We start from the raw sequence: 27,408 nt of genomic DNA, 5'->3' as shown, positions 1-27,408 counted from the left end.
CATCAGTTAATCTGGGCACTAGCATCTAGCTGCAGATTTACTGCTTTGGATGTTTGTGCCTTTCTTTTAATAAATCTTTGCCATTATGCTGATTTTTTCTAATTAGTTATTGGCACTTATTCTCTTTTTCATCTAATTAAAATGCTATGCTAAAAATATAAGTGAAGATTCAGTTAATTTGTCTTATAAATGGATGTATAATTAATGAAAGATTTTTAAAAAACCCACTCACAATGTGATCCTGGTACCTTTTCCTGCGGTTCGCTCTTTCCCTAGTGATATACAAACAAACAGCCAAAAGATTTCCTTGATTTTATAAGCAGACTTAGGGCTGTATTTGAGTAACTATCTCTGAGACAAAATAGACGGATTATATTAAAAAATTACTATCATCTTCCCACATTAGACAATTGTTTACAACCCTGATGCTCTCAGGAATATATATATCTATTTTGGTTTCACCAAATTTTGAATATGTGTTTCAGTGAGTGGGGATTTTGTGTGGTCTGCCTCAAAGCAATGAGTTCCATGATGTTACGTACATAAGGCTGATGTCTTTTAGGACAAGTGTTGTCAATGAGTTGATGATAAAGGTTGTGTACCTCTAGGTGCTAAGTACTACAGATATCTAACTCCATGATCAGTTTAACCTTCACCTTCTGAGCTGAAGATAACAAAAAGACACGAATGTTATGGTACCATCTGAAGTAGCCTATAAGGTAAATACACCTCCATAATATTATTATGAAAATGAAAAATATAGGTTAATTCAAATTTTCCTGTTTCAGGTCTGATGGAGAGGGTTCTGTTTATTTGGGGTTTTATATAAATACCTAAACATTGGTCCTGCAAGCAAGCCTGCTCAGGCGATTTGAGTATTGCCTGCATTCCTCCTCTGGAGCGCTCTGATCTGAAAGAGTACATCTGTGACAGAACCAGGTACCCATTACACATTTTGTGTGTAGGCTTGCTCTTAAATCAATATTTTTATTTTGCTGGTAATTCATCTTTTAATATTAGGAATTGGAACTCTGGAAACATTGGATTTACACTTGTCTTTGTAGCCATTTATCCAGTCATTCACGCAGCCAGCCTCATGGGAAAATGACTGTTTCATCTGCGAAAGAAAAACTGCATATGGTAAATATCCCACCACAGCTATGAATCTGGTATTTCCTAAAATAGGAGCAATTGGATTTGATTTATTCATTATCAGTTTATTTAAATTTAACTTTATTTTTTGTGCTACTATGTATGCCCAATTCAGTAGATTGCTTCTGTTAAAAAAAAAAAAAAAGACAATGTGAATATTTTATTATGACCACCCTTCATCAACAGGATTTATTAGCACAGTTTAAAGCCTGAATTGTCAGGATCTGTAGCACAGGTTACTCTTTCTGGTGAGGGAAGAGCAGCAGACAACATGGGAAGGCTTTTGCAGAGGGGAGAACAGGATTGATAGGTAACATGAGAATGATGGTTTCCAAAGAAGGAGAAGCTTTAGGTCCAAGGATGTATGGAGGAGCCAGGATATGAGGATGGAGCACCTCCTGCTAGGTCCACCACACACGCAGTGTAACTTCCCCTCGGATGCCTGATGCTCTTAGCACAACATGTGTTGCTGCATTAGTGGTAGAGTCCACTCATGCGGCCATGGCCTGTGGCTGATGACCTTTACTCACAACCTCATCTAAAAGAGGTGAAGTGGCAATTTAAAATCCCTTTTATAGCCCTGTCACGGGGTTTTGCTGGAGGACACTGGAGCCAGAGAAAGCCTCCCTGCCAAATACCAAAGGCCTGGGACAAAAATAAATAGATAGTGTGTTCAAAGCAATAGACATAGCTGCAGACCATAGCAACAAAGATTGGTAAACAACCTAAGTATATTCACTACTACAAGTTTATTCAGTGAAATACATGAAGAATACCTTTAGCTACAATGTGGTCTTGTTTTCCCTGGAGCCTCTAGCAATGGAGCAGCACTCAAAATCACTGGTGGAAGTGTCTGGGCATGAAAAAAGGGTGCCAGGTGACAGGGAGGCTCATCCAGACCAATGTCCCATCTAAAAGAAAATTAATTCTTCTTCCCCTTAGGACATTTGCCCTAAAAGAAAGAGGATGAACCCTTCCTTTCAGTGCTGCTTTACGTGACTGAAGGATAGTGACATCCCCAGCTAACCGGAAGGTTTTCTCACCTGCAAAGCTCTGCGTCAGTTCTGAGCTCATTCCAGTGAGGGTGCTGATGACTCTTCCTCACTGGCTTGCCAGTTCCTTCCTTGGTGTGTCCCATCAGGACTAAGAAACTTTATGTTTTGATAGTCTGGGGATTTAAGCATGGGCTGCCATTTCTTCTTATAGTCACCTTAACTAATCTAATTGGTGCTCATCAGCTTTTCTGTAGTTATCTTGAAGCAAACTCTGCAGCCCAGCGGAAAACTACAGTGTTGTCTCTTGAAACTTGACAACAATTACATATCAGACCTGAATTTACCATCTATCACTGCCTACAATCCTTTCCAAGACCTGCTTTGGTTACAATGTCTGTAAGAGCACAGCCCTACTGAGTAACTGGTAGAGTTATTAAAAGACTGGTGAATAGAATAGTGATGCTGACATTACTTAATTTTCCATTTATTTAAAATGCTGACATCCCTGAAGGGATGCTATGACTCAAGACTAGACAACACCACCACTCAAGTCCAATTGACATCACATGAACCCTCCTCTCACCCTGCCCAGGGCAGCAAACCAACAGGACTGGATTCCAAGCTGGAAACGCCAGTGCAGAGATTTCTCAAAGGAAAGCTGTTGTCCTTAAGTCTTACAAAAACTTCAGCAACTTATTTGCCCACACAGATAAATGGGAAAATGGTGTAAGAGCTATAAAATGAATTATAATATTTTGCAGGAAAAATATTTTTATTATGTTAATTTAAAAACTTATTCTTACTCTTTAAAGATTAACTGGGTTGTTGAAGTCCTTTCATTACTATAATAAGGTAAAAGGCTCAAACTTCAAAAGTCGAAGGAATTCAGCAGTCTGTCTAGTAGATGTATTCTTATTTTACATTATTTACCAATTAGTGCACAGCACAAAACTTTTTTTTAATCAAATAGCTCAAAAATGTGTATAAGGTAAGCATTATGTCATTAATTTATCTTAATTCTTTATTATAAGTCTTTTGAGAAAGTATGTTTTTGCATCAAGAGTAGTAATGCATATTTGTATGCCTGCCCAGACTGGTGTTAATAGGGTCTGCCTTTCTAGATGGCAGAGCAGGAGGACAGTTTTTCATACACAATAAAATTCCACACAGACATGGAACCAGTCAATTTACTACATGTAATCTGCCATGAGGATGTAAGTACATGGCATCTCTGTGAAAAACGAAGATGCTTATTCACATCTCTTTACCTTAGGCACCTAAAGTGAAATCACTCATGTAATATGAATGACCGGTATCTCTCACTAGGAGAATTCAAGCTCTCCTCCTTGACTATAGAAAGGCAGACAGAGTTAGAATCCCAAATTGGACACTTCTTTCAGTGATGGTAAAAATAACCCCCAGCATTACTCACTCCTTAATGTTCCCAAATAAAATTTCTGCTGTAGTGTGATTACGACCTTTGTGCCTTTTATTTCATAGAATCACAGGATTCCTCCCTGTATCTTGTGCCCTAGCTAATGTCTTTCAGCATCCTTTGCTTTTCAGGTAAGTCTTGCTGCCCACTACCTCAATTAAAGCCTAAATATATGTATATATAAAACCAACAAAATTCTTGGCTTTTAGCCTCCAGATTATTTCATAGAACATCTTCTTTGAAGAAAAAACAAGTATCTTTAAAAACATTTCTGAAATTATTATATAAAAGTAAGTAAAAACAATATTGATTTTATTTAATATAAAAGTATTTTTCTATGTCTAAACCTGTAATTTCAACTCCCTCTACAGTCAGTCAAAAGCAATAAATCTCTCAGTGGTGTGTTTTAAACAAGTTATGTTCTGGACATACCTGATTCTCTGCTCTGGCTGTCAAGGGAATCTACATAGCTAGGTTAATGTTTAAATGTCCACAGTTAGGTTAGATAAATCCCACCCATGGAAACTTAATGAAAGAAAAACTTTATTATTTGAAACCTCTGTGAGGCAGCATGATTAGGAAAAGTGTTCTCAGATCTGTGCTAATCTCTGTTGAACACTGTTTTTCAAAAGCCTTTTGGTTTCTGTCTCAGTAGTGGAGCCAAAAATAAAACCTGACCATTGAAAAATCATGCTATTTACTAGAAAGTGTCTTTAATAAATAGAGAAGATGGAAATTTTTTTAATTGAACTGATAGATTTCTTTTAAATTTACTGTCAAAAGTTTACAGCCAATTTTCACTTGCTCTCAACTAGGGTTTAAAGTACTTTAAGCACACAAAGCCCAACCAAAACTCACATAATTACTTCAAAGAAAATGGGCATTTGCAATTTTTCTCATGCAAAAGAAAGACTACAGAGATAACAAATGATGTGTTTGTTTGCTGTGTGCTCTCTTGTAGCCATTGCTTATCTGAGAAAAAGCAGCTGAAGATTATAAAGTCCTAGAAGTAGGTGAGGTGAAGGTAGCTGGATGGTTTCATTTCTGTTGAAGTGTAACTTAGATACTGATTTCATCAGTGGAGGGGTGGCCTTTGTATTACTCCCTTTGGAGTCTACAAGACCATGGAAGTTTAGTAGGAGACTTAAGGTCTTCATAATGGCCATTTCCACACAAGACAAACAACCACTAAAAACACAGCTAGCTGGGTGCTGCAACCAGGCTGATTTAGCTACTTCCAATGCTCTTATGACCTGAAGGCTGCAGGCAACTGTCCCAAAGCCAAAAGACAAAGGTGCCAATGGCAGCACCTGCCGTATGTCACTGCTGCTCCTCAGCTGGCACCTGGAGCTCTCCTCAGAGCACCTCAGCCCTAACCCTACCTGTGCCTATTTTGGGGTGAGCTCTATGGCATTGCTGACCCTTCTTTACCCAAAGGAACTAGGCAGGGGAAGGGAAGGTCAGAGCTAGTAAGAAACAGAGAGACAAAAAGGTTGACAACACAACTGTACAATCAGCCCTGTAGCACCTCAGCCTTTTGGGAGGGTGGATATACGTTGTGGGCAGCACAGATTTCGACATTTTCTGGTCAGACTGATCTGTCTTAGACATCTGTTGCTGCTCCCAGATCCCATGGGGAGGACAGAGCATTACTCACAGCTCGCTGATCTGGCAAGTCCACGTCAGGGTCACTGGAAAGAGGGAAGGGAGCTGGAGACCTCTGCGTCTGAGTCACCCTTTTTTGCCCAGCCCTCACCTTTCATGATAAAAGCCCTGCAGGCACAAACACCTGGGTCACAAACCTTCACAATGCGGCCCTGCTTTGGTGTACATACTCTTCTTATAGTGACTGTTACCCTGAATCCAGTGACTGCCGCAGCACAGAGTGAAAAAGGTGCCACTGGAGAAGACGCCTATCCCCCTCTGTGGGACCTTGCACCTGAAAACCTGCTGGGTTTCCTAGTAAAGGACAACAAAATTGTCATCAATGCTTGGAACTATCAAGAACGAGTGGGAGTGTATAAGAACTTGCTAAACTCTTCAGCCAAATATTTTACCACCTTTGGATCCCAAAATTTTGGCAATATTCTCTGGGGATTACCATTGCAACATGGGTGGCAATTTCGTACAGGTATGAATTAAGTCCTTAAGCTGCTGGAACAGCGAAGTGTTTGCCAGACCCACTTTGGGTCATCCTTTCCAAGGTTTCTGCCTCACAAGCCCAGTATAGCCTCAGATGGTGTAAATTTTGACATATTGAGCTAAGCTGCTAATTTGAAAAAGAAATCCTGAATGAAGGGAACACCCTTGCCTTGTTGAGCAACAGCTATTAAACGTCCTAACAGAAAAACGTATTGCTACACAGGACTGGTCAGAATCCAGAAGATCTATGGTTTAGATCAGCAATGTTTCAGTTATCTGAAAATCTTTGTAAAGATATTCACAGTTGGTCCTGTTTATATTAGGTAGGTTTCAGAGCCTGCATTCTGCAGTGCTGTTCTTAAATTGCTAACTAATAGGCTTTTTTGGTTGTTTATGTTATGATCTTCTATTGGTGGTTTGAGTTTCATTTCTAATACAGATAGTTGAAAGTCCACCTGTCTGTCTGAGAATTTGTTTCCATTTGCTCTTTTTGGTCAGTTTAGGAGTAGCCTCATTATTTTCTAAACATGTGTTTTACACAAAATTAAAATTTGTTCTGTTTGTTGGGGTTTTTTTTGTTTGGTTTTTATTTTGGTTTTTAAATTATGTCCAAATTCTAATGGCTCATCCCCCCAAAGCTGGTTGTTATCTGGGGCAGTCATTCTTGTTTGCTTGTTGGCCATGCCAGAGAAGCAGATACAGAAACATGTGTGAAAGGTTCCTTGAGGCTAAGGCTGCAATATCTTATCGAGGGCTTTATCAGGGAACGTGTTCTACCGCACGCTGCTTCACATGCAGCAGGCAGTGAAGCTTTCCATTCAGAGCCAGAGTTGACTTGCCTTGTTCTAGCAACCAGGAGAGGTGGAAAGAAGAGAATAAGAGTCAATCATGTTTTCAGGAACTTTTTTAGTAACAAGGCATAAGCAAATGCATCTGTCTGCCTGTTGTTTTCTCTATTGGTTTTAGTCTGTAGTTTCATGAGGTGGTGGTTTGGCTGAAGCTGTATGTTTGGAAGAAGACAGAGGGGCTGCAGCTGGTGGAGAAGGAAGGCTGCCAGCATTTAGTCGCACCTAATGGAAAATAACTGCTAAGTCAAAATGAGGAAAAGGAGGTAGAGTAAGCAAAATCCAAGGAGGCAACTAGCTGGCAAGCAGACAGCAGCAAGAAGAATTTGGCTGGAGTTTAGGGAAGCTTTTTCTTCTTTCCCTTCTTTATGTATAGGAAAAGAAAGAGAAGTTGAAGAGGATGGCTGGTGCAACAGGAGAGTTGACCCAATGTGTGGCAGAGGCAAAGATGACTGGATGCAGAAGCTACATTTGAGTGGCGACATGCTGGAAAGGATCTAGTTATGTAGTGTGGCCTCATCCACAAAGTGAAGATGTGCCTGGTTGCAGTGAGTTCCCAAATAGAGATGAGGGACACAGTAGGTGAGAGGAAGGTTTGCACCTGGTTGCACAGAAAGGTAAAGATCTGCTGTCACCAGCCAAAGAGTCGTAGGACTAGTCCTTATGCAAGAAGATATATTTTTGAAATTACTTGATTAGAAGGTTAAAAAATAGTAGAAGGAGAAATATCACATGGCTGGAAAGCATTTTACACTAAAAAATGTGAGAAGTTGAAGGATGACTGGGTAAGGGGAAAAGACAGACATAATTTGGGTGCATACAGTAGTGAGGTTAGCAACTGGCTAAACCTAATACTGATAGGCAGCTGGGCTAGATTAGTGAGGAATGACTGAAACATTTGTATATTGACATAATAAGCTGGGGCAAATGAAAGCAGGGTTTGAGTTCATTGTGCCAGACAGCAGATCCTTGAAAATACTACAAAAACTGTTGAATTAACAATTCTGTCTGGTTATGAAAGTTATGTTGCTGAGAAAATATTTTTTTTTATATGGTCCTATATAAACCATAAAAAGCAAGTGAAGCTGCTACTTAATAAGAGCAGTACAAAGATTTGCAATAATCTATTCATGGACATAAAATGGAATCAGTACTTTGCCTAAATTTACAGTAGAGACAATGATGTTGAGACAGCACAGTTGGTAGAAATGAGGCTGCGGAAACAGAAATTATCACTTGGGAGACGGAGTTAAACTGAGAGTCGTACCTACACAGACTGAGGAAACTGGATATTTTCTACCCGCACTTGGAAGAATTGACATATAGATGTACAAATCCAGGAGCAATAACTTTAAGAAAGCTTCAGGTGGTATTGTATGTCTGAAGAGTAGGAAAGGTTGTACCTATATTGAAGAAGAAGGAAAAATGGGATAAGGACACAATAATATTTCTTTCTCCTACATCAGCAGTAGATGAGACATTAGAATAAGTATAGAGGAAAGAATATTTAAAGACATGCAGCTAAACAGAAAAAGGCATAAAGCACAGCTTATGTGAATCAAAGGTACTTTGTGTAAGACTAACTCGATACCTTCTTTTATAAGTGATGTTTTACCGAAGTCCAGAAATGCATTTCCTCCCTTTGTAAAATCAAAGCATAGAATCAAAGTTTTTAATGACATTTTACAAAATAAGAATGAAACAGGGAATTGTAAATCTGGTAAAGGAACACCTGAAAGAGAATTGAGTGACTAGTGTTGCTAAGGTAAGTTTACAGCTAAATGGAGGATATGCTCAGAGTTCTTCAATTATCATTCTTGAGAACAACATCATTTAGCTTTTTCATTAACACCCTTGCCACCAAAAATATACCAGAGAAATTTGCTTATGAGATTGCACATAGTTGCTAATGACATACATGCTAATGACATGGGAGGCACTGTCAATACAGAGAAAGACACAAACAGCTTGGTGTTATGTGTTTGTGTGGCGCGGGTTTTTTTGGTGGCGGGGGAGGGGCCGCAGGGACAGCTCCTGTGAGAAGCTTCTAGAAGCTCGCCCGGCTCCAAGTCGGACCCGCCTCTGGCCCAGGCCGACCCAGTCGGCAACAGTGGGATAGCACCTCTGGGAGAACAGGTTTAAGAAGGGGAACCCGCAGTGAGTGGGGGGATTGGAATGTGAGAGGAACCCCTCTGCGGATACCGAGGCCAGTGAGGAAGGAGGGGGAGGAGGGGCGCCTGAGGAGGTGGATGTCCCTGCAGCCCGCGGTCAGACGGCAGGCTGTGTCCCTGCAGCCCGTGGAGGTCCACGGTGGAGCGGAGGCCCCCCAAGATGGCCGTGACTCCATGGGAAAGCCCACACTGGAGCAGTTGGGACTGTCTCCCGTGGGAGGTACCCCATGGTGGAGCAGGGAACAAGTGAGGAGTCCTCCCCCTGAGGAGGCAGGAGCAGCAGAGACAACATGTGGCGAGCTGACCCCAACCTCCATTCCCCGTCCCTCTGTGCCGCTGGGGGGAGGAGGTGGAGAGAACCGGGAGTGGAGTTGAGCTGGGAAGGAGGGAGGGGTGGGGGGAAGGCGTTTTAAGATTTGGGGTTTACTTCTCATTATCCTTGTTTTGATTTGATTGGTAGTAACTTAAATTGATTTTGTTTCTTCCCCAAGTTGAGCCTGTCTTTTGCCCGTGACCATAAATGGTGAGTGATCCCTCCCAGTCCTTGTCTCGACGCACGAGCCTGCCTTTAGATTTTCTCATCCCACCGTGGCCGGATGGGGGGAGTGAGCAAGCGGCTGCGTGGTGCTTTGTTACCGGCTAGGCTTAAACCACAACACTTGGATAGACCTGAAGACTGAAATAACAATCATGTACACAGGGAATAGGAGGGACCAGAGAGAATAAAACTGGTGTGTAGGCCTGGAAGTAGAGTTAGTGCTTCCAGCTCCAAGTAATTAATATATATGTTATAATTATCACTGATACTGCCTGGGACTTTTCATTTTCTGAAAGCACCTAGGCTAACAATCTTTGGTAATCTAATGTACAATTCTTTTGCAACATTTTGTCTTCTTTTTCTTCTTTTCCTTTATCCTTCCCATTCATTCCCTTTGCACACCAGTGAACTACTGCTGCCTATTTCTGGTGCCCTGTGTGAAAGTAGAATCTTGGAAAAATAAAAAAAAAAATCATCTTTCTGTAAATATTAAAAAATACCATTTTTCATTAAAAAATATCCTGTTGAACTGCATTCCTCAACACTGCAAATTCATGCCCTCAGTGTTCTGCTACTGAAAGATATAGGCATGAGCAGCTAGCATGTCCCAAAGCACAAGCTCTGTCCAGTCATCTAGAGAGGATAATTAGGATAATCTGTATGCACATGGTTCATGATCATCTCTTCTTCTCGAGTAAAAAGTATCAGAAAATTTGGTTAGGTTTTTAAAGAATGTAATGAGGTTTAGTTCTAATCTGACAGAAATGATAGTGTCGTTATTCAGCTGACTTGTGAGACAGTAAGTGCCCTGCAGGGCAGAGTTTGGGAGCTTCTGGAACAGCTCAAGTCATTGGACCTGACCATGGTGATTTCACGTCATACTCTTAAAGCAGACTTCCTGACTCACTCACATGACTAATAACCACATAATGTACATGTACATTATGCTTTCAGGAATTAGGCTGTTTCTCCATGTCATATGTTTAAAGTAAAATGTGCCTTACATGCTGTCACGAATAATTGTGAAATGTCTTGCATGTTTGCTACAGCACAGATGCTTGAAAACCCTGCTAATCAGGTACAACAATGTTTGCATTCTTAGCTTCACAGTAAGGCCATGTTTGTATGCATGATTAAACAGGAAGGGATTCTGTATCACACAATGCAATTAGATGAGACAATTACTAGCACATTTAATTTGTACTGTTCTGCTTGTTAAGCAGCTCTCTTACACTAGCAGCCCTGCATCCATTGAAAATGATGCATCAGCTATACATGTGTTTATGTCCATATGTGCGTGTATATTTAGAGCTCTATAAAAATATCACTGCAATGCCCTACTTTCAGACAGTTCCATAAATTTTCAGAATACATTTACAGTGAGGAACTGTAAAACACAATCAAATTACAATGCACTGCAGAAGTATTGACTGAGAAATTCAACTACTCTAGGAATAGTAGTTTATGAAGCAAAACAACAGTAATTCTTCTGCTTCTCTGAGCAAAATGGTGCATGCTTTACTGCTACATAATTTTTTCATCTCAGAGGGATTTCCTGTGTGAAAAAAGATTGAGAAGTATTTGGTGTATTATTTCATTTGATTCAGGCAGATTAGCAGATCCTTCCAGTGTGACTTCCTGTGGCTATGAAGATGGAGACCTCTTGTGCATATCTGTAAGAAGCTGGTGGTCCTGTAAGTATGTGCTGTTACATTGTTCTTCTCCAAAACATGATTAGTGTCATAGAAGGCAATTTAGAATCTTTCTTCCCCTTAGACTTCTATATTACAAAGCAATTTCAGTGCTACATAATTCTCCATTGAAAACTTGTAGCAAGACTCCTAAGTGTGAGTGACTAAATGAAAGTTAATTGACATTGATAACTTATTTGTGGAAGGAAAAAGATGCCAATTTTCAGGCTTAAAAAATGTTTGCATTGCAAAAATGCATGTAAAAATTTGTAGGAAACACCATGACGGGTATCTCTATTTGTAGACATTCATAGAAATCACAGTTTTCAATTACTCCAGAGCAGATTTGTTCAGCTTAGATGCTGGAACTTCAAATTAAAACTTGGTGTGAGAATGTCAGGCAGGAATCTCTGTGGTTCTTGCATCACCCTCGGTAATACAAATCTGACAGGACTTTTCTGCCTTCAGTTGCACCTCCACAACTTCACTGTGGTCAGTAGGCTACACAGAAAGAAATAAAGGGAGACTTTGTGCCCATGATATCCAAATAACTTCATTATCTTTATTACACTGACATTTATCCAGCAGGCTTTCAAGTATTCATTTAAAACTTAGTTAATACTTCGACCTGGTGTACATGAGCTATGAGGCAATTTCTGTTCACTTTAATATTGGCTTTGGAGTTCTAGTAGGTTGAAATTCTGTTAAAATTTTTTCATTATTCCAATGAGTAGCAACAAACTGAAGTCACAGAGAAAGTGTAAAGATCTGAAGTTCTATTGTCAGTGCTCCTGATACTTTCAGTGTTTTCCTCATTATCTCTAAAAACACACATCCAGATAATTCAGTCTTCCCCAAAATGGAAATATCCAAAATTCTTGCATGCTTTTGGTAATTCAGGCCATTCGTATATTGCTGTGTTGAACTGGAGGGATCAAGTTAATGCATGGTTTCTCTTAGTCTGAGATACACCAGAATTTCATTTGTAAAAATGTCTGTCATAGGTGTAACAGGAGAGTGGCTCTATCCATTACACCTAAGCAAATGTGCATTGCAGGAAGAAACGTCCTCTCAATGATAGTGGTATCAAATTTGGAACCACCTTTGCACCACGCAGTACAGAGAAAAAGCAAAGTGTCAAACTCTACTGAAGACCCAGGTGTGAGCTAACTCAGCCATATGTGCTGTTGGCATCACTCCTGGTAGATGTGGTAAAGCACCTTGTCCTCCCATGGGACATAAGGGTAGGTCCACTGCCAGGATCATGGGAGAAATAACAGTGTATGAGACAGGATACTATAACCACATTTTTACATAGAAAGGAAAAAGCGGTTATATCCACTGCTGGCTAAGAGCTTTGTAGAAGAGGAAAGAAAGGAATCTGGAATGCCACATGCAACTCAAGGGTATCCATTTATTGTTGCGCAGGGCAGCCCAATGAATAACACTTGTAGCATCAATACAAAAAGCAGCAATGCTACAGTGGTCTCTGTCTCAAGTGCAAGAACATGTGTAGCCTATTTCCCTCTGGTATTTTTACAGCCTATATGGAAACACACTCCTCAAACCACAATGCATACCTAGATTTCCACAGAGTTCATCTTACAAGGCAATTTCTTCTGAGCCCATAAAAACCATAAACAACCATTAAATTGTCTCATTTGATTAATCAAAAATATTTAATTAATTTGATTAATCAAAAATATTTAATTAATTTGCCTACACAAATTGTATATCCCAACCAGTCCAAATAGAATGCCCCAAACAATGTTTTTGTTTCCATTTTTCAAAAGCTGAATGAACATATTATTTAAAAAAAATAATTCCCTTGTTCTCTGATCTGAGTCAAAGTCAGTATTTTTGGAGACTCAAACTTGAACTCTGACTCTTTTAGAGAGTTTATCTTCTATTTTTAAAGAAATGGAACTGACATATAGGGTGGGACGAAGAAAGACAAGACCAACCTATAGAATATAATCATTACTTATGTCTAAAGGCAATGAAATGATGGAAACCTTCATTTTTTAAGGAGTTAACGCCCTTGTAAGTCCTCCAGTTTAAATATTCTTTCCCCTCCTAGGGAAGGGAAAGCTTCATATTCTTTTTCCTGTAGCACATTTTGCCCTCTATCACTTCTGTGCCTTGCTCTCTCAGCTTCCCTGCTGGCCTGTCCCAAGTCCCCTTTTCACCAGACCTGCTGGCAGGTTTCAGCGAATGGCTCTGTCCCTTCCCTGCCACATGAGTGCTTTGGTCTAGAGACCCTTTGAATGAAGCCTCTGGCTGTGACCCAGCAATTAAATGTATATATCTTCAACTGAACAAAGGCATAAGCATATGTGGCAGTGCATCCATAACAGCGTAGAGTAAATTTCAAATATAAATTTAGAGTAAAACCAAAGCTCAGTGTGATACTCCAACTTCAGTTTCCCATTTCTGTGGATGGCTAGCACTAGGTGCCCTGTGGCAAGGTGTCACATGCAGTCCCAAGCAAAAAGGGTCATTGCATAGCCCTGTGCAAGCAGGGGACCTTCCTGGAATGGAAACCACCACCTGTACTTTCTCAATGTTTGCATTCCTGCTCTTTACTTACTTCTAACCACTGCATGTTTCCTTCATACTGATTTTGTTGCCTCCAGAAAATGTATAAAGTTAGCCTTAATTTACCCTGTTGCAGCAGGAACATGCAAAAAGTCTTTCAGACTGCACAGAAATGTCTCTTACTGTTGTGAGAGTGCAAGTGGTTTTGGCTGGCCTTCAGGGCAGCCCTCTGTGGCACGAGTAGTCATATGAAGCCAGAAGTCAGCTTAAATCAGAAACTCACATTTAATACAGCCCAGGGTGTATGAGACTCTCCCTGCCTAAGAACTTCAGCCCTTTTTACCTAGAATAATATTCAGTATAGTCCTTTCCTGCATTATTTTACTGCCCTCTGAGTCACCCAAGCAGGTACCAATATGTAATGTATGCAAGCCCACTGAAAAGAATGTAAGTACTTTCTGATGTGAAATCCAGGTTTCAGTACTTCTCATGAAAATAGTGAACAAGAAGCAAGACCAAGCTTAGCAATGACTCCCAGTGCGACACTGTCTTCTTGTGACTTGAGATTTTTCCTTTGCTCTTCTGACAGGCCACACCTTTCCTCCTGAAAATGAGCAAAATCTTTTTTAAAAGCAAAATTATTATTTTCCAGTAAAATATCACTAGTATTTACCTTTTCCTTTCTTATATGCCCATGATGCATAGAAGAGTTTTTTTTTTAATGAAAACAATATTCACGGAGTACCCCTTAGTCTTTCTGTACTTAGCTTGCAACCAATATTTGAGAGACTTTTGATGTCCTGTCCGTGACAACCTATAAAGATCTAACTTTTAACGGTTGTTTGTTGTTTCTTGCAAAGTATAGCACACTGTCGGTTCATGCATGGCTATTAAAGGACAATATATAAATGAATATTACAAATCATATCTAAAGCAATACAGATATCATCATTAGTGCATTTCAGTACATATGTCCCACTGCTGAACACAGTTGTATCAATGGCAACTTCAAACGGTAGCATTTGGTATGGGAGAGTGTTCGTTATTCTGTGCAGGAATTTTTATTTGCTTATGGTTAATACATCCTCCTTTTTCATTATTGTCACAGGTATGAATTACTACTTGGCTGTCATACCCCTTCTGGGGGCAGTGGAGGCTGGCCTCTTTGGGCAGCTGCAGTACGAGATAGAAATATTGCCACCAGAAGAGCGAAGAGCTGATTTCTGTTACAGCGTTGCCGACTGCCGATCTCGCATTCCCAAGCTCATGGATGACTGGAAGGCCTATTTTGAAGTACATAATTTTACTTTTTTTTTCATATTTTATAGGAAAGAATACCAGAATATCAGCTTTAAAAACTATTATTACTGTTATTTTTAAGATTCAGAGAGCTTGCTTTGCTTTCAATAACAGCTTGATATAAAAGTAACAAGCAGGAAAAATGAAAAGCGTAACGTAAAGTGAGTCAGAGCTAAGAGGGCCAGGGTTTTTACAGGTTATGGATTTTTTCCTTCCTTCAAGATAATTCTTTATTTTAGAGTCTATCCCAAGAGACTGTTTTGTTAACAGTTAAATTTGTATTATTCTTAGACTGCTTATGTTAGCAATGCAAAATAAGCACGCGAGATAGAACATTACTCTTGAAAAATGGCCTTGCATTGGTTTTATAGGGTTTATTTATTCCTTCGAATATCTAAAAATCTGAAAATGCTAAAACTTCATGCAGAAGGACACTTATTTATGCAATTAGATATTATCTTTCCTCCTCATTCAGCTCTTCTCTAATCTCAAAGATGACAATATTTCTTACTTCAAAGTTCAATAACTATTTTTATACATAGGCTTCTATATTAAACATTTTTGTTAGTAAGCAAATAATTGATAATGATCAGAAAATTTAAACCATAAGTCCCTCTTGGCAAGTGTGAGTGAAAGTAGAGGTTTTAGGAGCAAGACTGGGTTTGTTATCTTAAGACTGTTTTTCCTAAGCAGTATGTTTCAGAAGTTATTATAAAAGATCTGCTTCTCAAATAGCCATAATGATAACCATTAAGGATAATTTCCCAAAACTCTTCTGAAAGTTGTGGTTGAAAGAGTATAAACAGGTTTTCAAGGAATCCAATATTTCAGCACGGAAGCTTCCATGGCACTCAGATACAAAAGTCCACTAAATTATTGTGGCAGAATACCTATTTAGGTATTTATGCAGATAAAACTGTTGCTCTGTTAAAGTCAAAGAATGGCAACTCCTGTTAACTTCAGTGGGGATATGTATTAACTTTATAAATCTATATTAATCACCTTTTTCTCCTTATGATAGACATTATAGTTACTTATAAAGCAGCACATTCTAACTACCCAAAAGCAATTTCCCTTAGCTTGCAAACTTGCTGTTCTGTGAGGTATGTACCTAAGTCTAAAAAATTCATTGGGTTTAAACCTCTCCCCTCTTTCTCTGTCTTTTTTCCTCCCTGTTGCTGCAGTATCTGTTGTCTACAGGACACAAAGCCGTGAGCCCTGCAACCTTCTCCTCCTTCAAACTGGATGATGCCCTCCGTCTCATGTGGAGGGCACACGTCGCCTCCATTGCTTACGCGCTGCCCAAGTTCCAGGACAGGTATGGGGACAAGAGACGTGGCCAAGGGGGATCTTCCCATCTGCATGCCTCTTTGGAAGTATCCCAAAAAAGTCCACATGATCTTTCTTACTTTAGGCCTCTACTCTTTAGGCTCCACTCTTCCTTCTGCTGTCTTGCAGCCTGGGATGACCAGTGAGAGACAGCTGCCCAGGCTGCGATGGGCGGGCAGGCTGTGGGCTTAAAAATAGATGCTGATTCCTCTCTGGGAACATGGGCCTGAGTCAGGAGCTGTGTTTAATCTTGGCAGGGGCAGCGATGCCAGAAGAAATTATGTAAAAAGTGATGAAGGAGGTTGTAAGTCATTGTGGCCCTGATACCACTCAGGATTTTATACTGAACAAAGCACATTTGGGATAAATGATCAACTACCATGGTCTACAGGGGATTTCAATTATCTGTTACATTTTTATTTTGATCTCTTCCAGCTTAAAATATCTCTCTGCTCCAGAAGCAAATTTTGGTGAAGACTGGGCTAATGCTGTGGATTTCATTGCAGCCACACACTTCTCTACAGATTTCCTGACCACAAACAACTTCCAGGCTTTTCTGCCCCAGAGAATGCTTGTTGAAGGGGATGTCCTCCCATCCATTAGTGACTTCAGTCCACAGCAAAATAGAGTCCTGCTTTCAATGAGAACTCTTCATAAAGCAAATCAATTAACAGGTATGAGCCCGACCTACAAATGTCTGTAGTTCTTAGATATTTAATATCTTGTTCCCTCTTTCAATACCTTTCTCCATATGAACACAGTGAATTTTGATATAAAATAGTATAAACACTTCCTAGAGACTAACAGCAAAACAGTAAAGCTAAAAGTACAACCATAAGTAAACAACACACCAGAGAGCAAATGCAGTAGATGGGATGACACTGAAGATAAGCATTGAGGATTTCCCATCAGACAAATGCATCTTTTGTTGGAGCAGATGATCTTACTTTTTTCTCCAGTTTTCACAGGATCTTTAAAAACACAGACACCACTTTGTGTTTCACCAGTTAAATCTGAAACAATTAAAGCTGTAAATAAAATTATTAGATCAGTTGAGGTCATTACAAAAAATGGGCAAATGATGAATATCATCTGTCCCAGCAAAACCGTATCCTTAGACAATGCTGGCTTCTCCACGTTCACTAAAATAAGTTCTGCATCGCCATCCAGCGGTGAGACACAGAATTGCACGCACCTGAGGTTTCAGTTCATTCATAGGTATTGCTGGGTTGGATATTTTTGTTTGTCCTTTGTGAAGTAAAGTTATTTTGAATCTTTAAATGAAAATACAGTATAAAAATACACTGAAAAACTAGTATCCAGAGCCATGGCAGTTGTTTTGTGATCCTCTTCTGCCCACACAGTTCAGTGAAAATTTTCTCAGTAGCTGTATTTGTAGCTGAAAAAGATGCGTAATGAAGCTACTCAGTGTTACAAAAGAGCATCCTCGCATCACAGAGTGCTTCCCTCATACCTTCCACGTAGCATGATTCCTCGAAATCTGAATAAGGATCTTAACAGCTCTATCCCGTCCCTGGTAGTCTATGCCAGAATTTCAGGAAACGGTTCAGGCTTTCTTGACCTACCTGCAGGAGGGGAGGGGGGCACAGGATGGAAAAGCAGGACTAGCAGGGCAGCAAGGAGGGAGCAGAGCACCAGGGCAGCAGAGCAGATGAGAACAGCACTGGAAGGAGAGAGGAAAAGAGGCATGGATGCTGAAGATGGTAGAGGGAAGGAAAGAGAGGGATGACGAAGTTTCATGCAGGTGCAGCCATAATGAAGTCCATAGCTGAAATCCCTCGCTTTGCAGGCAGGAGGTTTCCCTGACTATGCTTTGAAGGGATGGGCTTTGCATTCAGCTGGGACTTAAATGCCAGTTAACTCAACCTGGTGAGTGATTTGCAGATCAGAAAAGGAGCTTTAAACTAAATTTGACTTGTGTCTGCATCCACAGCTTCAGTGGGGACCTGAAACACTAGATCTTATTGACACAAAACGCAGATGACAAAATGTGACATACTGTTTTTGGTAGAGTTGGATTCTTAAACCTTTTAAACACATCCTGTGAGATGCAGAGTCCTCTTCTGGTGCTGCAAACTTCAACAGCAGATAGAGGGTCTCGGTACCTCTTACGATGTGACCCTGTCCAACCGAGAGTGAGATTTGGTTTCTTGATTCACAGTTTGATTACTCTTTATTTTCCTCTAGCTACCTCTGCCTGTCCAGCAAGGACCTGTATTGAGATAATGCTCTGCTACCTCTAAAGCTTCTTGCCTCATCAATGGTCAGAAGCTTTTCTTTTTATGCTCTGCCCCCCACTGATATCTGAAGGCAGACAAGCAGATGCCTTGTTATTTGAGACCTTCCCTGCTGTGCTAACCTTTCCTGTGGTCCTACTAGGCAAAAGCACTGTTTTCTGCCTTCTCCTCTTAACTCCTCATCTCCCCAGTACAATACCATACGAAGTCAATTCTTCACTGTTGCCATTTTTATATAAAAAAACATGTTTTGGAGAAGAATAATCTCCTCTTGGTTTTCTAGCAGACTTTTTTTTTACCCTCAGATTTCCTCTATGGACCCTTTACCCACTAAAAAGATTAGCACTTAGAGGAGTAGGGAGCAGGTAATGACTCTCCTGCAAACTAGTGCTATGCTGGACTGGTCAGGCATACTTCTTAGAGAGCCACTGCTTATTGCGTGGATGAAAGTATTAGGATCATTTTGTTTTTTAGGTTGAGGCCTTAGCTGGCAGAGAGTGCAAATTCTTAGTTGCTTTAGACTAAAAACAAAGACATGCATGATTGTAACTACCAGGCTACTGTTTCATAAGCCATGAAGCTATGTGCAATTGCAGACCAAGACCTTAACATGCGTCTTCAATCACTTCGACTTCCAACACTGGTGATGAGGGAACAAGCCCAGTTGTCTGTCAAAACAAAGGATCCTGAGCTGAATGAATGGCCTGTGTCTCCCTACACATTTGTAGGCAATTATTACCCCATCGGCATGCTCCAGCTTTGTGTACATTTCACTGTCCACAGGAGAGCAGTGGGTATTTGTTGCCAGACGTGTGCTTTGTCCCTTGTGTGCTGTGAGCTGCGTGTGCTCCGTGTTAATTTGACAATGTCACGTTGTGTTTCTTTCCAAGGAGGATTGCTGCTGAAGGTCTGGCAAAAGGCTATGTCTACTGAAGCAGGAAGAAAAATGGGCCGAAAACTGATTGAAGACTTGGCTTCGAGCCAGAATTTTGACCCACTGGGAATAGATAATGATTTGAAAGGAGCAGACTTGACAGCACTCACTTTCTTGAGAAAAAGGAGTTCCAACATTGATTGATTTAATCTTTTAACAGATATGTGTGTGTCTTGGTAATTTCTTACAGCAGGGTTTCCCGAGTCTTCCATGTCTGCATGTCTCTCATATTGAATCAATATTTTTATACTTAATTTTCCTAATTAGCTCATGTGTTTAACTCATTTCCTTATAAATAAAATGCCTCACAGAAAATCTTACTTAATTACTTTTTTTGGACTTTATAAATAATATGTAATTATTGGAGACAAGATTAAATACAAGCAGATTATATTCTGTTTCAGACTGTTTTTTTCCCTGTATACAAGGGATCCCACCAGATATGTAACTACTCAGGTCCTTGATGGCCTATAGATAATAATCCAAAACTTTTCTTTGAAGTTCTGGTACAAAACCAAGGCCTCGACTGCTTCCCGCCAAAGTCGTTATTTTGCAGATCGCCTGCAATCAAATTCGAAGCTTTCAGGTTTAGCAGATTAAATACTTGAGTACAGATGGATTCCCTTGGTATGCCGCTTTGTAACAAACACCTAAGTGCCTCGTGGTACTGTGGAGCCAGTCCTGAGAAGTCCTGAAGCAAATGAGCTTATTCTGTAGCAGCTTTTCCATGACCAACAGAGATTTCTGGCGTTTGATTCCATTCACTTACCTCAAGGAAACATTGAACTATCTATCGATTTATGTGATTACATAGTCTGTATAACCACAGGTTACTTTTCTGTTTCCCCGTGCCTAACCCTTCTCGTTGCAGCGTGCCATACGTTAGATTTGATTACCGAGGAAGAGACGCGTTTGCGCTGTTTGCACTCCCAGCGCCTAGCGTGCTCTGACCCAAGCGCTGATCCCAGTCGTCTGGGTGATAACACATACAGGGAATTACTTATAACAGCTTGCTGTGACAGGTTGCGGGGAAGCGGGGCAGGGGTCCTGCAGGCAGCCAGGGCTTGAAGTTTCTTAGGCAGTCTGCTGACTTGGCCCCTCCGTCCTTACGAAGGCTTCCCCTAGAGAGCAGGCGTGGCTGGAGCTCCCTTGCCGTGGTGGAGAGGGGAGGACGGCGATACAGCCGCTGCCTGCTGCATCCCAGCAGGTTACAGCTTGCCGTAGAGGGTATTGGGAAGAGACACGGCCCGTAGACTCCTGCGGCAAAATAAGGGAAAGCAGCTTCGCTTTGCTACGGCTTCCTACCCGCCCCGCGTTTTCGGTTGCACCGGCATCCCGGTGGGTAACGCCGTCCCGTACCCCCGCTCGGAAGGAGAAAGGCGCGTGCCGCGGGCTCTCCCGCCGCCCACGGGAGGCGTCTCCCACGTCGCTCCGCCGCGCTCCCCCTCTGCCTCTCCTCGCGGCGGCCCTGCGGGCGGGCGACAGCCACAGGGCTTCGGCGGAGGAGGAGGGGGGGAGGCTCGGGATTCAGCTGGAAGAAGCTCCGGCTGACTCGGCAGCAGCCCAGCAAGGGCCCTTCCGGCAGGGCCCCCGGCCGGCCCCTTGCCCGGCCGTGCCCTGAAGCGCCCGCCCCGCCGGGCGGGGGGAGCGGCGCCGCGGCAGCGGTGAGGCAGCGCCGCGGCAGCGGTGAGGCAGCGCCGCGGCAGCGGTGAGGCAGCGCCGCGGCAGCGGTGAGGCAGCGCCGCGGCAGCGGTGAGGCAGCGCCGCGGCAGCGGTGAGGCAGCGCCGCGGCAGCGCTGCCTACCGCCGGCAGCGCTTTCCCTTAGAAACGGCCAGGCGGCCTCCCGGGTAGACGAAGGAGAAGGAAATAGTTTGCGCCCTTCCGTGCCACTTTCCCGGGTTGACGGGTCCTTTCTCCCCAAACTTGCGCGGTATTTGAACCGCAGATTAAGAAGTAATTATCAAGACATTGAGCAGCTAAACACTCTTCTGTCCCTTAATGTCCCGGGACAAAGGTTTTAATTATTCATTGTCATTTTATGGATAAACTCTTAATGTACCGTCATTACCTAACAATTTTCAAAGGAAATACATTAATGAGTTCTAAGAAAATGTGGGAGTTTTTCCCTCAATTACCTGGTTCATAGATCAGAGTAATTAGATTTCAACAGACTTTAGGTGTAATCTAAAAGTAATTACCACAGCTGCCAGCTGTTAAAATATTAATTGTGCTCCAGAAAAGTTTGGAAAAAAAATTTGACCTTTTCTGTGGTTAACTTAGATTTAACCTAGGCTGAACTTTGAGAAAACAAAAAAGAGCTATTAATGCAAATAAGGAAAACAAACTTACAAATTGCAAACTGCTGCACTTGAGGGGATATTTGTAACACGTTTTTGAAAAGCAAGTATCTCCTTATTTGAATTTATGGTAACATTAGGAAACATTTCAGTATTTTGAAAAAGAACCATCTTGCTCAGTACAGCATCAGGCATTTAGGTATTTCAGACACTTTGTCGGAATCCAGCATGCCAACCACCCAGGCAAAGGCTTTGGAAACTGGCCAGCAATCGCACTTTGGTCGTTGATGCACACATAGAATTTTAAATGAAACATGGGATGGTGGATTCTTACAGGGAGAGCAGACCCAGGTATCTTGAAACAGAAAAGATGCATTCTAGTGAGAAAATATACAGGTATCAGAAACTAAGCAGAGAGAAGTGTATCAAGAGAAGGCAGCACAGGTATGGTAGGATGTCTCTAGAGAAGGATGGGAGAGCACTGGAGGGACCTGCTTGCTAGTTAGAGCTAGCAAAAGCTGTAAACTACCAAAGCGGGGGTTTGCCCAGCAAGGGGGCCTTACGAAGTGGAAGCGGTTTAGTTCCTCAATGTTTGTGTGTCAGCTCTGTTCTCACGCCTTTCACACATGTAATCTCTTTACTGCGGACTGCTTGGCATTAAGCAGAGCCACATTCTGTGTGACAGAGGTGCTATTAGAAGAAAGCATAAACACAACCGGCTGCAGCTCTGGAGAGCCAGGAAGTTAAACTTCTGTACATGCTTGCAAATAGCCAGCCTAAGGGGACTGAGACAAACAACATTTGGGACAGAAAGAGAGAAGATTAGAAATGGATACATGATAAAAAAAGGATTTGGGAGAATAAAAATCCACCGGGAAAGAGCCTGACCTTCCCCAGAGCTTGGGCAACAGTCCTGAACCCAGCTCCCCTCCCACACCTCTGCGGGGCTGATGGGGAACCACTGCACTGCCTTCCTCTTCTAAGTCTACTCACACTCAAGGTCATCCCAGCTCACTTTAGGCAGGTCAGCTCCTTATTTCTGAGATGTGCAGTTTTCAGTGTCTTAACTACAAGAGAGGAATTTCTGAGGAATGATCAGAAGTGAGGTTCTCGTCCTCGTCTATGTCTTTGCAACTGGGAGCAGAGCCACTGCAAAATGGGCCTGTGCTTTACCAAACATTCTCCTAAACGGTCACGTAATATAGACATGCATAATATAGATGTGCTTGGCAATGTGACGTCCGTCTTGAGAAAGCTCACATGGCACGTGCAGGACAAACAGGGGATCAGGCCCAGTCAGCATGGGTTTACGAAAGACAGGTCCTGCTTGACCAACCTGATCTCCTTCTGTCACCAGGTGACCCACCTAGTGGATGAGGAAAAGGCTGTGGGTGTTATCTGCCTCGACTTCAGCAAGGCCTTTGACCCTCTCTCTCTTGGCATACTCCTTGAGAAGCTGGCGTCTCATGGCTTAGACAAGTGTACTCTTCACTGGATGAAAAACTGGCTGGATGGACGAGCCCAGAGGGTTATGGTGAATGGGGTTAAATCCAGTTGGCAGCAGGTCACAAGTGGTGTTGCCCAGGGCTTGATGTTGGGGCCGGCTCTGTTTAATATCTTTATCAGTGATCTAGATGAGGGGATCAAGTGCACACTCAGCAAGCTTACAGATGACACCAAGTTGGGAGGCAGGGTTGATCTGCTTGAGGGTAGGGAGGCTCTACAGAGAGATCTGGACAGGCTGGATTGATGGGCCAAAGCCAATTGTACGAAGTTCAACAAGGCCGAGTGCCGGGTCCTGCACTTGGGTCACAACAACCCCATGCAGCGCTATGGGCTTGGGGAAGAGTGGCTGGAAAGCTGCCCGGCAGAAAAAGACCTGGGGGTGCTGGTTGAGAGCCGGCTGAATATGAGCCGGCAGTGTGCCCGGGTGGCCAAGAAGGCCAACGGCATCCTGGCCTGCATCAGAAATAGTGTGGCCAGCAGGACTAGGGAAGTGATTGTCCCCCTGTACTCGGCAATGGTGAGGCCGCACCTCGAATACTGTGTTCAGTTTTGGGCCCCTCACTACAGGAAAGACAGTGAGGTGCTGGAGCGTGTCCAGAGAAGGGCAACGAAGCTGGTGAAGGGTCTAGAGCACGAGTCTTATGAGGAGCGGCTGAGGGAACTGGGGTTGTTTAGCCTGGAGAAGAGGAGGCTGAGGGGAGACCTTACCACTCTCTACAACTACCTGAAAGGAGGTTGTAGTGAGGTGGGTGCTGGTCTCTTCTGTCAGGTGGCTGGAGATAGGACGAGAGGAAATGGCCTCAAGTTGCGGCAAGGGAGGTTTAGGTTGGATATTAGCAAAAATTTCTTTACTGAAAGGGTTGTCAGGCATTGGAACAGGCTGCCCAGGGAAGTGGTTGAGTCACCATCCCTGGAGGTATTCAAAAGGTGCATAGACAAGGCATTCCAGAACATGGTTTAGTGGGCATGGATGATGATTGGACTTGATGATCTTGAAGGTATTTTCCAACCTAAATGATTCTATGATTCTATGACATATGTAAGGGTGGATTTCTTCAGCAATCTCCCTTTTTGTTCCATAAGGGGAATGGCACCCTTCCCTTTCTCTAGGAAAAGTAGCTCTGTCTTCAGAGAGCTCTAAGCAGGTATCAGCAGTAATTTCTTTAGCTTTCTTAGGTATGGAGACATAGAGATTACAGGGCTGACATGCAAAGATGTTGTTAGCAAAAATGCAGAAAAACATATTTTTTCAAGCAGGAATTGGATTCTTGGCTTTCCCATTCCCTATGATCCTTGATCTGTGCAGAATTACTTGGGCTGTCTTCCTTTCCAGCCTAGGCTCTGTAATACAAAAATAACGTACTTTTTGCTGGTGCGAAAAAGCACTCTCCTTTACACTTGCCAGGTATGCAGGGAGTGCAAAGATATTCTTGCCCACAGTGGCCTTTAACCTGGCATCTAGGTTTTACTTGTTGATGCACAACAGTAAAAAAGACCCACATTTCCCAAAAACAAACTGCTCAGCTATGTTTTCAGGCCAGGGCATGTTGCCTGCTCTTCCTCGGCAGTGTTGTGAGCTGTGGACGTCCAGTTCCCACTACTGAAGATGTTGAGATTCAAAATGATACACGCATTTTACAACATTTCCCTCACCCTAACCTTGGTGGCTCCAGGAGGAGCACATTGTCTTTTTCTAAGCATGTATTGAGCCTTCATATACAGAGTGCAAAAAGCTAGCACCTGAAAAAGATCTGGAATTTACTTCAGTTTAATTTTTGAAGAAAAATCCTGGCTTGATACCACCTCTCCCACTGCCACTTCATTTTTGCAGTGATGCTGGACACCAGAGCACGTGATGGGTTCTGTTCTATTTAAGTTTGAAATGCTTACAGCCCATTTCCACCGAAGCATTTGGGCTTCTAAGACCCAATAGAATGTTTTTGATCTAATCTTCTCTACTGCAGATGAGACAAAATGGGCAATGAGGTGTCTTAGGAACAACTTGCGTGGCATGAAGTGTAGCACTGCGCCAGGCAGGGGCTGGTAAGGATCTCTATGGGAGCCCAGAGCCTGCAGACCTGCCAGGCTGCATAGGCTGGAAACAGCTGCTGTGGCTGGGAAGCATAAACAGTCAATCAAAATATGATTCAGAGGATGAAGAATGGAAGCAGAATCACGTAAAGTTTTGTTACAAAGCATTTATACTTACTTAAAATATTACTCAATTTATGTAATATGTTTATGTAGAAAAAAAAGGATAATTTTCTAAAGTTTTTTAACTGATTCATGCCTAACTAAACTCTCCAGGACAGAAAATGCAATGAAATAAAATCCTTAATGTGTCTCACTTCTTTCTGCAAACCATTTGTACCTGTGAGAAAGAGTTGCATGAACCATTTGTGCGGGAAAGGACTGCAGCAGGTATGGTGGGACAGACAACAGCAGTATAAACCAGCCTTGCGGAGTGGAGAAAAGTGTCATTTTAGAAAGAAAGGCTGTTTCCGCCTCTCCTTTTGTGCGATGTTGAGCCCAAAATACTAACAGATGTTATCACTGAACCTAAGGAGAACAGGCAGCTGTAGTAAGGTGGAAAAAGGAGAAGACTCTTTTTGCTGACAACATAGCTGCAGTACCTGGTGGGGCAACCCCTGAGCCTCGCTCTGTTGCGGTAGAGACGGACACGACAAGTAATAGATCATGCAAAATGGCTACTTTATTGTTCTAACACACCTTTTTATACCCTTCTTTAGAGTATGTGTTAGTATATGATTGGTTTGGTTAGTAACTAACAATTCATGATTGGTGAGTTCGTTAGGACGGTTCTTCTTATCACTATCTTGTTTTTGTACTGGTCTTCTCGGATCTTTCCAGACTCTTCAAGGACATACTACAAGCTGCTCAAGGTCGCACTGTCCTCGAACTGTCAGGAATTCCGTAGACTCGTTGCATTCCCCGACGCCGCTCAGACCCTTCCTCTGCGCCGTGAGGACTGGCGGATTACAGAGGAGTCAGTGTATTTCCAAGAAAGAAAGATCGTAACTCTTGAGTTTGCCCTAGGAAGAGCTAAAGAAGCGCTGCTGCTTTCTGAGGCTCGCCTGAGCTGCCGGCTGCCAGCGCTGCTGTGCCCAGAGCCTCAGGGAGTGCCCAGAGCCTCAGGGACAATGTCACAGAAAGCATGGCGGTAAGGTGCTTGTATGTACACACATTTCTTAAATCCTAGCAGGATTGAGCCCTTGAGACATCATGTAGCCTTTTCCACATACTCCCAAATCTTAACACACATGAGGAATTTAGAGTTACATGAGAACATAAAGATGGCTGGACTGGGCTATCCATCCCAGTATCCCCTCGCTGGTGGTGGCTGACAGCAGTGGACTGGGGCAAGAGGAGCAGCAGCACCAAGGCAAAGGCAGGGTAATCCCTCCTCTTGCCCAGCCTGCCAACGGCTCACAGTCTGCACTTCCATCAGACCCACATGGTTTTTACTCCCACAGAAAGAGTTGTAAAAGGCTACCTTAGAAGAGGCAAAACCCCAAGAAAACAGACAGACGAAGCTCATCAAACAGATGTATTATTGCAAAGCACAAGGACACTTGCAGCACAGAGACGCATTAAAAAAAGGAGGGAGGAAAATTTAAAAAACCAGCAACAACCTGTCACTAATACAGGAAATAGAAGCAAGAAAACTCTGTCTTGAGACTATCAGTTTTAATATGGTGTCAAGGAGTTGAAAGTTAACATGGTACAGGTGCATCAAAGTGAAAAGAATGTTAGGAAGACACTTGGGCAGTCTTAGGAGAGGTAGGAATAGTATCATGCCCGTTAAGTGAAGAGATAGCAAGAATAAACAGCGGCTTCTTATTGGGAAGTGTGGTAGATAACCGTTTGTTTGACATGTATTTAAAGAAAAGACCTTTTGGCATTTAAAGAAGAGTGCAGGGAGAAGATTCTTCTTATCTTCCAGGCACAAAGGCTGGATATACAAAAAATCTGCATGTTGATCATCCAAACAGAAAATGCCATCTCACTAAGGGCTTATGCACACATGGAGCGCTGTGGAAGCAGCTGCTCCTGAACAGGCCTTCAGTGAGAACACACTGGAAATATTTCTTAATATTGAAAGAGATAAGCCTTTAAGCTAATAAGTCTGTGCAAAAGCTTATGCCAATCTTTTGCAAAGCAAATATCTTATTATTTAAATACACTTTTATTCTGTTCAGGCATAGCGATTGTGCTCTCTGTTCAGCTGAAAATGGCTTTCCCTCTCCAATGCAGTC

General features: G+C 42.3%; 1 protein-coding gene across 1 annotated transcript; it reads left to right on the top strand.

Moving 5' to 3' along the window:
- The first annotated feature begins 5,256 nt into the window (after nt 1-5,256).
- C7H6orf58 (chromosome 7 C6orf58 homolog) lies at nt 5,257-20,771 on the top strand. Its single transcript, XM_069786185.1, has 6 exons — nt 5,257-5,713; nt 10,886-10,972; nt 14,616-14,800; nt 15,991-16,124; nt 16,571-16,809; nt 19,284-20,771. The coding sequence occupies exons 1-6, from the start codon at nt 5,344-5,346 to the stop codon at nt 19,469-19,471; spliced, it is 1,203 nt and encodes a 400-aa protein (XP_069642286.1). The 5' UTR covers nt 5,257-5,343; the 3' UTR covers nt 19,472-20,771.
- The last annotated feature ends 6,637 nt before the right edge of the window (nt 20,772-27,408 follow it).

The sequence above is a fragment of the Haliaeetus albicilla genome, chromosome 7, assembly GCF_947461875.1.
Source record: "Haliaeetus albicilla chromosome 7, bHalAlb1.1, whole genome shotgun sequence".
Taxonomy (NCBI): domain Eukaryota; kingdom Metazoa; phylum Chordata; class Aves; order Accipitriformes; family Accipitridae; genus Haliaeetus; species Haliaeetus albicilla.
This window is presented reverse-complemented; position numbering and strand designations above follow the sequence as displayed.